Source organism: Falco rusticolus, chromosome W, assembly GCF_015220075.1.
Source record: "Falco rusticolus isolate bFalRus1 chromosome W, bFalRus1.pri, whole genome shotgun sequence".
Lineage (NCBI taxonomy): Eukaryota > Metazoa > Chordata > Aves > Falconiformes > Falconidae > Falco > Falco rusticolus.
This window is the reverse complement of record NC_051209.1, coordinates 23135138-23149072: the sequence shown is the minus strand read 5'-3', so window position 1 is coordinate 23149072 and position 13935 is coordinate 23135138. Positions and strand designations below refer to the sequence as shown.

The window sequence follows — 13935 nt, the reverse complement described above, 5'->3', positions numbered from 1 at the left end:
GAAGCTTCCCCTATGTCTGATAGAACCAATGCCAGCCAGCTCCAAAGACAGACTCACCACTGGTAGTGCCTCTGTGATAACATATTTAAGAAGAGGAAAAAAACCCATCTGCACAATAGAAACTGCATCTGGAGAGAGGAGCAAGAATATGTGAAACAACTCTGTAGACACCAAGGTCAGTGAAGAAGGAGGCAGAGAAGGTGCTCCAGGCACCAGGGCAGAGATTGCCCTGCAGCCTGTGGTGAAGACCACGGTGAGGCAGGCTGTCCCCCTGCAGCCCATGGAGGTTCATGGTGGAGCAGGTGGATGCACCCAAAGGAGGCTGTGACCCTGTGAGAAGCCCACACTGGAGCAGGCTCCTGGAAGGACCTATGGAGAGAGGAGCCCGTGATGGAGCAGTCCATTCCTGAAGGACTGCACTCCATGGAAGGGATCCATGCTGTAGCAGTTCGTGAAGAACTGTAGCCCGTGGGAAGAACCCACACTGGAAAAGTTTGTGGAGGAATGTCTCCTGTGGAGGGTTGCCACACTGGAGCAGGGGAAGAGTATGAGGAGACCTCCCTCTGTGGAGGAAGGAGCGACAGAAACAATGTGTAGTAAACTGACCTTGACCTCCATTCCCATCCCCCTGTGCTGCTCAGGGGGATGAGGTAGAGAAAATCTGGAATAAAGTTAAGCCCAGGAAGAAGGGGGGGGGGGGGGGGGGGGAGTATTTTAAGATTTGGTTTTATTTCTCATTATCCTACTCTGATTTGATTGGCAATAAATTAAATTAATTGTTCCCCAAATTGAGTCCATTTTGCCCATGACAGTAACTGGTGAGTGATCTTTCCCTGTCCTTATCTCAACCCATGAGCTTTTCATTATATATTCTCTCCCTTGTCCAGCTGCGGAGGGGAGCGATAGAGTGGCTTTGGTGGGCACCTGGCATCCAGCTAGGGTCAACCCACCACAATAGGAAATGCTACTTGTGCAGTTGAGTCAGCACAGAACTGTAACATTTTGTGTCACATGGTAAGTTAGGAAGCATATAACTCTCTCAAAGTACTTGTTAGAGTGCCAGGGATCTTATGCGTTACAGATGTTTCAGCATTTTCATAGTACAAGTATATTCCCATATTCTAGGTGCCATTTTACAAAATCACCTTTTCTGTATGTCTCTTTTTGCCCCACAGTTGTGAAAAATAGCAATAAAAAAATAGAAGCAAGGGCTACTGTTTACCTAGGATGCATCTGTATAAAGAATTGTTTTCTAACTCTTTGGTAGCCTCTATTAGTTGAATGTGATTCTGGAATTTATTTTTAGCAAATATACAAGATAGGCCTTTTAAAGAAATGAGGAAAAGGAAGAAGGGGTGGATGTTTGTTGTTGCTGTGTGTTTGTGAAGAAAAAGCAGCAGAAATTAAATTTTATAGCTTCATATTTGATATAGCTCAAAATTTGAGCTGGGGTGGGTATGCAGCCAAGAATTTGCTTCTGGATTGTTGCTGATGCCATCTCAAAGCAGAAATATAGTCATATTGCAGTGTTATAACACTAGCTGCCTTAGAGAAGGTATGTAATAATTGTTTATGAAGTTAGAAGGATAGTATTTGACTGTTTTACTATTAGTGACAAACTGTACTGATCTGGCAAAGCAAGGACAAATATTTCTATGTTGAAGGAGACTAGAATTTCAGGGCTGCTGGGCTAAAAACAACCCAACAGTGTGCAACTAAAGCTTCCTCTGAGAGTTCACCTTATGACATCTGCACTGCCACATCTCCTAAAAATTTGGTTTTGAAATACTTGCTGGGTCAAAGCTTTATGCTCTTTTACATGCTGTATTTTTGTATCATATTTGCACTGAAGTACTTGCTACTCTTGACTTTAGATACCTAGCTATAGTTCTTTAATATTAGCAGCATTCCATAGGAGTGTCCTATTAGTATAATAACATTTCTTACAGCAGTTTACCAAGGTATTTGCTGGTGGATCACATAGAGATAGAAAATTCATGATACTGGTTTGCTGTGCTGTTTGCTTTATTTTTCTAATATGACTTTCCCAAGTATATGATATCTGATGGAGGTTTTATAGTTGGAACAGAGAAGAACATTCTTTATGATAGTGAATGAGTGGGGGAAATAGTATGAAAGATGGTTTCTCCATTAAGATTTAATTAAGGTTTTGGTAGCGGGGGTGGCTGCAGATGTGGTCTCTGTGGTAATAGGTATGGGGCTGCCCTGTGCCAGACACAGCTGGTTCCAGCCAACTTGTTGATGAACCCACAGCAGGCTGAAGCTAAGCCAGTCAGTGAAGTTGGTGGCGCTTCTTTGAAGACATTTAAGAAAGGACAAAAATGCCAGATGATGAGCAGGAGGGGGGGGGAATTTAGAAACAATAATATAAAAATCAAGGTCAGAGAAGAAGGAGCAGGAGGAGGTTCTTCAGGCACCAGAGCAGATATTCCCCTGCAGCCTGTGGAAGAGACCACACCAGAGCAGATATCTACACGGGGGCTGTGGATGACCCCATGCCAGAGCAGGTGGATATTTCCTGAAGGAATTGAGGCCTGTGGAAAGCCCATGCTAGAGCAGATTTTTCCTGATAGGAACTGCAGTTTCTGAAGAGGCCCTCTGCTGGAGTAGGGGAAAAGTGTGAGGAAGGAGCAGCAGAAAGGAACTGTTATGGACCAACCTAAGTCCTCTGTTTCCCATCCTCCCGGTGTTGTTCAGGGTGTGGGGAAATAAAGTAGTCAGGAATGAAGGAGTGAAGTTGAGCCTGGGAAAAGGGTGTGGGGAGAAGGTGTTGTTTTAATTTGTCTTTGTTTCTCACTATCCAAAGCTATTTTAATTGTCAAAAATTAAAGGAATTTTCCTCAAGTCAAGTCTGTTTTGCCCATGACAGTAATTGGTAAGTGATCTTCCTGTCTTTATCTTGACCTATGAGCTTTTCCATCTTCTTCCCCTGTTCTGTTGAGGAACAGGAGTGAGGGAGTGGCTGGGTGGGTGTGTGGCAGCTGGCTGAGGTCAACCTACCAGTTGTCTATCACTGAGGGCAGCTATTAATATTTCAACGTGCTTAATTGAATAGTTTATTGACAAAGAAAAAAAGTTTTTCTTTGATGATTTAGCTGTTTAGATAAGTCTCAACATCCCAATAGACTGTGTGTGATCACTGCAATGAAAAGGAAGGGCTATAACACTTCAGAAAGTGTTTGTCATGTTTTGGTGTTTTCCTCATTTCTTATTCCCACTGCCAAACCAGAGATATTTCTACATCAGTCACTCAAATTATGTAACTTTATTTTCTTACCATGTCTAGTCTCTATCTCCTGATTCCTCTCCACCCTGGGGTGCAGAACCAAGTAGGCAACATCATCAGGATGTCTGCAGTACAGCAGAGACCTCCATTAACAAAGAGGTAGTGCAATCTTGTTAAAAGCCACCGTCTTGTCTGTATCACTTATGCCTTTCTATTTTCTTTACCTCTTTGTACATGTATAATCTCCTCTCTTTTACCAAAACAGCAACAAAAAGAAAAAACTGGTTTGACATTTTTCCTTTGTGCTTGCCTCTCTGTCTGACTGAATGCATAACACAGGGTATCTAAGACCATTTGTGATGGCATTCCTTACTCTGTGTTTGGCTGCACCAGCACTTGTTTAACAGGCTAGAGGGTATTGATTTATTGAGGAACACTGCCAACATAACCTCTGTATTCAGGGCAAGAGGAGCTAGCCCTCTTCCTTATCTCTGCAGAATATCTTGCCATAAAGAAAACAACATTTCTCAGCCAGGTGAATAGGCCCTTCCAATGTAGTAATTTAATGCTGCCCACTATCTTATTGATCAATCTGACCTATCAATCTGATCTATCAAACTGAGCCATAGGAACAAGTAAGTGATTTCTTGATAGCCTGACAATGATTCACAAGCAGAACTGGAACTACAGTCTAGGAGTCCTGACTCGACTCTTTGAAAGCAAGCTATACACTTCATTTTTTTTGTCAAGGCCTGTACTAGGCAGGTTTCCACACTGGTATAGTTGAGCTGAGATGAGAGATGAGAATTTTTTTTTCAAACTTCAATGTTAGATTTGTTAAGAGAGATCTATAATCAAGTAGACACAGTTGCTGATAAATAACTTGTGCTTAGCAGTCAGCTAAGAGCATGATATCTTCTACAAATGAATAAACCAGTGTACTATAACCAGAAGTATTGGCTGAAATTTAAGACTTAGTCCATTCTTTTTTTTTTTTTTTTTCTTCTTTATCATCTAGGGGGGGAAAAAGCTTGTAGCCTGTGTATATTTTAATTTAAATCTATGCTTGCATTTAGAAGGGGATGGAAGCTTTCAGAAGACTTAGGAATTTTATCCTTAATTTATCCTGCACCAAAGCCTTCATCAGTATTGGACTGTGTCATTATGATTTCATCTACAATATTCTTGAGCTTGCTAAAGCCTCTGGCTTTATCCAGTTTACAGATGTAGTTGCTTTAGAATCATAGAAACACTTAGGTCAGAAAAGACTTTTGAGATCAAGTCCAGCTGTTAACCCAGGACTACCAAGTCCATCACTAAACCATGTCCCTAAGCACCATGTCTATGTGGTTTTTAAACACCTCCAGGGATGGTGATTCCACCACCTCCCTGGGCAGCCTGTTCCAATGCGTGACCAACCTTTTAGTGAAGGAATTTTTTCCTAATATCCAATCTAAACCTCCCCTGGTGCAACTTGAGGCCATTTCCTCTTGTCCTATTGCTTGTTATCTGGGAGCGGAGACCCCACCTGTCTACAAACCTCATTTCAGGTAGTTGTAAAGAGCAATAAGGTCCCCCCTGAGCCTCCTTTTCTCCAGCCTAAACAACCCCAGTTCCCTCAGCCACTCCTCATAAGACTGGTGACAACTCTAAAGTAATAAACTTTCGGAGTAATTTCAGTCAGATGTGTTGTGGGGTTTTGGGTTTTTTTCCATGCAAATAAGCAACACTGCATGGTTTAGTATCTTCCTTACAAAAATTATAATGACAAAGCCTCATCATTTTTGTGAAACACTTATAGGTCTTAATAAAATCTTTATTTAAAATATAAATTTTACAGTGTTCAGTTGATGGACAAACCCAGTAATTCAACATTAATGTCCTATTTTTTTTTACTCATGGATATATAATTAAAAATTGATTCCCCTTTTTCAGTAACATTATCTGATACCTTGTTATTACTTTAGTTTTATCAGTGTTTCTTGACATGGATATTGAATGAAAAAAATTGTCTGTGTAGAGCCCTTGTAATAAAAACATTAATTTTATATTAGTTTACACAGCTTTATCCTGAAATGAAGTTTTATTGGCTAGTCAGATTACTGGATATCTGTCAAACCTGTAATTATATACATAAAATTTAATGAGGCCTTGAGTCTTTTAAAAACAATTATATGTATGCTTTGAAAAGTATACTTATGTGTATAAGCTGCCTCTGATTTTTTGGAAGTGTACAGTTGTTTTGTTCTCTAGGCCTGTCAGAATCCAGCTAATTGAATCTCTGCTAGCATCACAGTAGCAGCAACTGCATTGAATTGGGTATAGGTGGCACAGTAAAAATAAAGTCATCACAACAGATTGAATAGCCAAAGAACAGCAAATCCTGATTTGAAAATAAAATATTGTGTCCTCTCAGCACTTGATTTCCCTTAAGCATTTTGACAGCAGGTGGTCATTACTTAGTCACAAATTTCTCTCTGCTGATACTGTCTCTGAGAAGAATCATAGAATCATTTAGGTTGGAAAAGTCCAACTGTAAACCTAACACTGCCAAATCCACCACAAGAGCTTTCATGGTTTTGCTGGACAACTCAGCAACTCTTTCATGAGGAAAGGCCAAGTATTTTAAGGTTCTGTAGGCTCTGTTTTCTGTTTTATGCACCTTTTTTTTTCTACCACCAGTTATTTTGCAGTGAAGACAGTTTAGTAGGATGAATAATATTACTTATTCCTTGCAGCCTTGTAACAATAAATGGAAAAGGCTCACCAGATTAGTCATTTACCTGTCACATAAGTGTGTACTTCCCAAGTGACTGATTTGTCACAAGCGTACAAAAGCTGTTAAACAGCCTATCATAAAGGAAAACAACTTGGTATATATGTGAATATGTAAATGCAACTGAACCTCTTCTGAGACACTGGACTTTATCCTGATCATACATGGATCTTGTTTTGTTATATATATATAGCAGTTGCTCCAATTTTAATGCATTGTAGAATGAGGTTCAGATTTGTCAACATCTTGTAATGCTTGACTTATCCAAAAGTTTTATTTCATAAAGGTTTAATAGTAGCATATTCTTTAGTATACCTATTGCCATGGGGTTTTTTATACAAAGTTGTCTAGTAAATTCTCCCATATCTATATATTGTTGAATATAACAAAATGGTGAGTGTCCCTGAAGTTATTTTTTCTAGATGTTTTTATTTTTACCACAGAGTCTTTCATATAAAATTACAATTGGAAGTGAGGTATTATTTTAGTCTGTGTATTTACAAGTGTAGGATGGATGTTCTTGTTTTTTTTCTGTAAGTCCACCTTTCATGAAAGTGAGATTTTACTTGATTAAACAAACAAGGAATAAATGCCTTTCTTGCAGTTTTCATTGTCTAAATCATGCACGTTTATATGTGCTTTTGTGCTTGTTACAGAATCAGTGTAGGACTGTTATTAAATGCATTTACTCCAGCAGATATAGGTGGCTACATAGTCTGTCAAGAACAATCCTAATAAGTAATTAAATTTTGTCAAGTCAATGCTTTTTGTCATGAATAATAGTATTGGTCCATTTTAAATATCTCCATATGTATTTATTTGAAAAATGTCTTTGAGAGATTATGTTTTTTTCCTGTATTTCTGTTTGTTAAAGAGAGCGCAGCACTAATTAGTAGTCAGGAAGTGTGTTGCCAAATACCAAGAGCTAATTCAAAATAATGTTGTGTGTTGCCTGCTTAATGAACATGTTAATAGAATGTACCGTATTTAGGGATAATAACTCTCTAATAATTGGTCAGACTTTTTATTTAAAAGTAAATATTTTCCTAATAAACTCTCACCATCTTTTGCTGATAACTATTACTGTGATTTAATTTTTATGGAGGAATTTTTAATGTGCATTTAAGCATATTTTGTTCTGTTTGAAATACTATTTGTCTTGATTACAGTCCAGAAAAAGCTTGGTTTCATTCCCAACATATGTTGAAGGTAAGATATATTTCATAACTTAATTTTCTTTTCATTATATGAACACCAAAGTTTTTAATGTATATAATTTTATTTTTATGTGCAGAACATAAAACTTGCTAAGGTTAGATGAACTGATTTAGATTAAAATGTGTCCAACCTGGAACTATATTAAACCCTTGTAGGCTTTTTTGGAAGCTGAGTAAAATGTCTCTCTTATTTTATAACATTTTATTGATGGCTCTTGCCACCTTTCAACTGGGTTGTTATTGATATCATTTAAATCACTGATTAAAAAACCCCAAACCGTGGAATTCCTAATGTTTGTGAATGTGTGTAGAGAGTAATTTGTTGCTTGATAAGGAACAGAGGTTAGACAAAACAGTCAATATTTACACAAAACTGAGATTTAATTAGCAGGCAAGTAGGAGTAAACTTGCACTGATTTTCAGGTACTTATCTTCTGATTAAATAACCCTTATGCTTTATAGAACGGCCAAAAAAATTTTAAAAAGCTGATGTCATATTTAATTTAAAATATCTTTAAATTCCTTGGTTGTTTTACAGTGTGCTGTAAATTTTAACATTGGTTTAGTCTTTAAAAGTACATGTTGTATATTTTAGAACCCATGACCAGATGAACTGGTGTACATTACATGGATTGCTTTGAAACTAGCTGAGGTTTGGAAATTCAAACCAATGAAGGATCTCTCTTTGGTAGACAGCCCTTTCTTTGTCAAGACCATCTTAAAGTGTGTCCCTGCCCCCCAACAAAGAAAAAAATTTCTTAACATTCTTTGAGATATTGGTCCAGTGGGCAGTTGCTTAAAACATTGAACACACTATTTTTATGCAGGTAATTGATAGTCTGAGAAAAACTTTCACCTATACTACACTTATTCAACAGATAATTCTATACTCTAACATAATGTATGAAGGGGGGCTTATGAAGAACAATACTGTTGTTCTGCAAGTGTGTTCACATCTCATAAAAATAAAACATGTTCCTCTTTCCTTTTTAATATGCTTCCTGTCTTATCCATACCTCTTTCTAGGGTGAAAGATTTTTAATATTTTAAGATTTAAAGATGTTTAAGATTTTGTGTTTTGATCAAGAACTGTGCTATAAAGGGTTTGGTAATGGAAGTGCTGATAAGGCCTTTATGCATAAAGTAATAAATATCAGCAATTGAAATACTGTATAATTTCAGGGCTTGAGCAATAATATGCCAATATGTAGCATGTCTAGATGCTATGTGGTTGCTTGAAAGTGGTTGGTAAGATGCTGATGCTGTCAGGTCTGGAACAGGCACCAACACAGTGATATCCAAATGCATGCTTTATCCCACTTGGGTGTTCCCCTGATAGCCAGGGAAAGCACCTCAACTCCCCCAGTCATCCTGATCATGGAAGCACGTTTGACATGTCATATGGTCAGAACAGAAGGTTTTCTTCATTGTCCAGATTTAGACTGCAGTGACTGATCAAGCACAGGATTGCCCAGGGAGGACCCACAAAAAACACAGATCACATGATTTACATACTTTATTATCCTTTTTCCCACTGCTTGGCCCTTCTTTTTGTATCTCCTTTTCTAATATCCATGCCTGGACTTGGTGCTCTCACCCACACCTTGAGTCTTTCGAGATGCAGGTCTCCTACTTGACAGCTAGTCCAGCTTGATGTGTGCTAGCAAATTATACACACACACACACACACACAGAGTATTAAAAATCATTAGGGAAATATAAATTCCTCCACTTGCTGGCACCTAAACCTATGGGCCCTGTAACTTGTGGCCCCTTCTCCAGTTGCTGGCACTTAGACCTTACAACGCTCACATAGGATAGAGGGTGAGAGCACACAGAAAAAATAATTGAGTAAAAGGATTTAATAAGAAGACAGGACAGACTTCAGTGATAAGGCACAATGCTCAGTCAAACAAGTGTACTGACTAGCAGCCTGCTTACATGTGACTGGCCTCTTCTAACCCCCCTTTTCTCCATTTTCCCATGCTTGTACTTCCGCCTCCATCTAATTTGATCTCTCCCATTCTTCACCCTGGTCTCCTCTCAAATATAAAACCCTGCCTCTAATTACTCTTTGCCAACTGGTCTGTTTTGCTACATCCATGCCCAGATTTGGTATTTCTGATGCCAGTCCCGAGACACTCTCAGCATTATATGCTACAGTTACCCAGGCACCATTGGCCTTGCAAGGTTCCACTTCCCCAAAGGCCCCCAATGCTCCCTGTCACGTATCTCTGAAGTCACACGTAGCTCCCCCTTAACCACCAATGCAATCCAGCCATCCCTCATGGTGCTGCCTGTAACTTTTGGCAACTTATCACTCTGTTACCTGTCAAATCTGGCAGTTTCTCATGCCATGGCCAGTAGTTTTCCACATCCTGTTCAACTAGCTGAACCTTGGGCCACAGCCTAATCAGCAGACCAATCATTTCCCTGCAGCCCTAACAATATAAATTCTATTCCTTTAGGTTTCATTCTTGAACATGACTAGTGATCATAATTACTTTCATTTTTGGGGTGTTGTCATGGTTTAACCCCGGCTGGCAACCAAGAACCATGCGGCCACTTTCTCACTCCCCCTCACCCAGAGGGATGGGGAGGAGAATCAGAAAGGAATGTAAAACTCAAGGGTTGAGATAAGAACAATTTAATAGGTAAAGCAAAAGCTGCGCATGCAAGCAAAGCAAAGCAAGGAATTAATTCACTACTTCCCATGGGCAGGCAGGTGTTCAGCCATCCCCAGGAAAGCAGGTCTCCATCATGCATAACAGTTACTCAGGAAGACAAATGCCATAATGCCAGATGCCCCTCCCACACACACACCTTCCTTCTTCTTCCCCCGGTTTATATACTCAGCATGACATCATATGTTATTGAATACCTCTTTGGCTAGTTCAGGTCACCTGTCCTGGCCGTGTCCCCTCCCAATTTCCCATGCCTCTCCAGCCCTCTCACTGGCAGGGCCCAAGAAACCCAAAAGTCCTTGACTTAGTATAAACATTACCCAGCAACAACTAAAATCATCAGTGTGCTATCAACATTGTTCTGCATCACAGCCAAAACACAGCACTGTACTAGCTACTAAGAAGAAAATTAACTCTATCCCAGCTGAAACCAGGACAGTGTCCATTTATGTAGTATCTGAATAGATTGAGTACACTCAAGGTACATCTAAATCAGTAGTCTTAAGCTTTCATCTACTTATTGGGAAAGCCTCATGGTAAAGATTGTATATGTACTCGTATTTGTGTGTATATTATGAGTGTGATTAACATTTAGCTCTAGCTAGTAATTTTTTTTTATTAACTTATATTGCATATATATAACATTATTTTGGGGGTAAAGATCTCAGTCCTTGTTAATGTCATCTTTGGTGAATTAGAAGAAAATTGGCATTTTTGTGTTATGCTCAACTTCAGGCTTTAGCACCTCTTAAATCTCAGGCTAACTCTTGAGTTGACTAAAGACTCTGTTCTAAAAGGATCAGGTTTTGTTCCTAGAAAAACAGAGAGCAAAATCAGTTTATACTTCTTGATATAATATAGACAATTCTACAAATTCTCTCAAATGATGATTATCTGTACTTTTTCAGTGGCCTTAAACAGATTTTTTTCTTACTTGTAGCAAAACAAGAAGCTTCTTCCAAAAACCTTCCTTTTTCTCAGATCATGAGAATTTTAACATACAGAGAGAAAAGCCCTGTCTTCAGCAGATATAATCCTCAAACACCTGAAAACCTGTGTATTATACATGTTTCTTTGTACTGATTTGTGAGATGATTTTTACTTTGACTTTTAACTTTACACAGAAGGTGATGAGAGCTGAAGTCATTAAATATTTTGCAGGACTAAGACAGTAGCTTTTTCAAAATGCAAGAGCTCTTGCTCTGTATATTTACCATCAAAATCTTTTTGTATAACACCTCCCCCCCTGCCCCAACACAATACCCTTGTTGGGAATGAGTGCAATTTTGATAATATTAAACTCCTCTATTATGGAGGGGGGTGTGTGTATCATAATTGTAAAGTATTCTTGAGGAGATTCCACTACCCATTCAAAGTGCTGAGAGAACAATTTAAGTATTCTTGTTTCTATGTAAGAACAAAACTAAAGAGGTTATTTTGCTCTGGAGTGAACCCTACCTTATAGGACAATGATCTATTCTGAGAAATTGCATTAGCAAATAGTTTCTGCTGGAGAGATGTTGGGAAGACATGCTCGGTGTTTTGTATTCCTTGATTAAAATATTGCTTGTCATACCATCATGCTAAAATGAAATAGTTCAGTGGAGCATTTACAGCTCTTAGGTACAGGCTCAAGTGATCAGAATATATTTTTTTTTACCATGGTTTAATGTGATTTTTTTTGCTCCTGTATTTGTAGTTCCTGGACCTTGTGATCCTGAAGACTTGATTGATGGAATAATTTTTGCTGCCAATTACCTTGGCTCCACTCAACTCCTTTCTGACAAAACTCCCTCCAAGAATGTGAGAATGATGCAGGCACAAGAGGCTGTCAGCAGAATCAAGGTGAGGGACAACTCTTGCTCTTTCTCAAGTTGGTGTTTTAGAGCTGCAGATGTGAACTTTTTGTACACTCAAGTCTTCTCATGTTGGATTATCTGTGGTTTCAGAAACATTAAGTGACTAATCTTTCTTTTTGCAAGATAAACCACTTATTTAATGCTGCTTTTGGAACAAGGGTGAAGGAAAACAGTTCCAGATAATTCTAATTTGTACAGTACAACTACTGCTCTATTCTGTTAGCCAAAAATCTGTAATTGTCAGGGCAGGCCCAAAATGAGAGACAGACATGTGATTCAAAGTCTCTAGGTAAGTAATAGCTCAAAGAGGCTGAGCAATGTCTGCTAGCCAGATTTATTAGCTATCCTGATAACAAACCAAGGGCAGATGTAGACATACTATTTATAAAACATCATCTCCTTTGGACAGATACAAGCATAAACCTGACACCACCACCACCCTCACCAAGGGTGTGCCCCCCACACCCTCCAGTGGACCTGGCTTAGCAGGATAATGGACACAAAAAGCCTGAACCTCAGCTGGGGTATGCACCTCTGATGCAGGCTCCAAGGAATGGTCCTCTGGGCCATACCATGCCCAATCAATCAAATACTGCAGGGTACCCCAGGATATCCTGAAATCCAAAATAGCCCAGACGTGATATTTTCTCTGGCCCTGGACCATAATTGGGGGCAGAGGTCAAGGTTGCCACTAGAAGGGATCTGAGTGAATGGGTTTTAATGGGGAGATGTGAACAACAGGGTGAATCTTGAGAGCACGTGGAAGCTGCAGACAAAATGTGACCGGACTAACTTGGGCTGTGATTTTATATAGTCCAAGATAACGAGTCTAAATTAGAAAAAAACTGCGCCAAATGAACATGTTCACCAGACAACCAAACGTAGTCCCCAACCACAAAGTCTGATGCTGGTCACCAACATCTATCTGCACAGTCTTTGTAAGCAGCCTTTGCTTTTTCCAGCTGCTCTTGAAGCAAATGTATATGCCACAACCACTTAAAGAAGACCCTTCAAGGGAGTCCTCAGGGGTATAAAAGTCAGTTCACTGGCTGAGGAGGGAAACAAAGATGCTTAGCATAGAATTACCAAGGGAATTTATTCTCTTACTTTTGCTATGCGCACAGGGGTGCCCCAGCCTAATGCATGGAGGACCTTGATACAGTGTAAAGCAGGTTTTATATATGTTACAGTACAGTTGTGTAGACCAATCAAATTACTTCTGTTACAGGGTGGGCTAATCGGTTACTATTGCTTGTGTAATCAGTATGTAATTGTCCCATGCAGGATCAGTACATGCTTGTCCCATGCAGGTGGTATGGATATATGTGTCAGTGGTGTGTTAATTGTTCTAAACCAATGTTCTGTGTAGAGGAGTGCATGTGTGTATACTGGATTCTGGTCAACTGCATTTCTGGCCATGGTTATATGCCTGGGGGTTTTTGGAAAGTAAATCTATTGTTTTATTATGGGTATGGAGTGGTGTCAGTCGGTGAGAGCCAGCTTAGGTTGGGTCTTCAGGTCACGTTGACCCTGAGGTAAAAGCTCATAGTCTCAGGTACTGTTCGTACTTCTAAGGAAGTCAGCATCTTGCCTTTCACAGGGGAAACCCCCTGGACAGCCTCCAGAGTAGCGGGGTGGTCATTGGGGATGAAAACCATACTTCACATAAAAGGAGTCTGCTGCTAGAAGAGTGGACATTGTCTGTTATAGGCAAATTCTGCCAATGGTAAGACAGAGCTGCAGTCATCCTGATGTTAATTAATATAATAATGGAGATACTGCTGCAGGATCCAGTTGACCCACTCCATATGACCATTAGATTGTAGGTGATACAGGTAGGAAAGACGAGTTGCACCCCCAGCAGGGCCATAAGCTGCCTCCAGAACTAGCAGTGCACTGGGCCCCTTGATCCTCGCCATGCTATCCGGCAGCCATGGCAGCAAGACATGCTGCAAAAACAAACACACAGTCTGAGGGGCTGTGGGGCAGTTTCTTTAGTAGAACAAAAAAAAGCAGCCTTCGTAACAAGTCCACCACCACAAGCACCTCTGCCTGCCCCTGAGACACAGGCAAGTTCACAATAAATCCATTGAAATAATTTTCCATGGTCACTCAGAGTGGTAAGGGATGTAGTAGACCTGCAGCCTCGTCG

At 39.7% G+C, this 13935-nt stretch overlaps 1 protein-coding gene across 3 annotated transcripts in view; it reads left to right on the top strand.

The window, feature by feature from the left end:
- LOC119140857 (amyloid-beta A4 precursor protein-binding family A member 1-like) overlaps positions 1-13935 on the top strand; it is a 142142-nt gene that overhangs the window by 60958 nt on the left and 67249 nt on the right. For all 3 annotated transcript variants that reach the window (XM_037372491.1, XM_037372492.1, XM_037372489.1), the window contains exons 3-5: positions 3308-3406; positions 7193-7232; positions 11624-11769. In XM_037372491.1, the coding sequence (XP_037228388.1) occupies positions 3308-3406; positions 7193-7232; positions 11624-11769 (285 nt within the window). The remainder of the gene's footprint in view (positions 1-3307; positions 3407-7192; positions 7233-11623; positions 11770-13935) is intronic.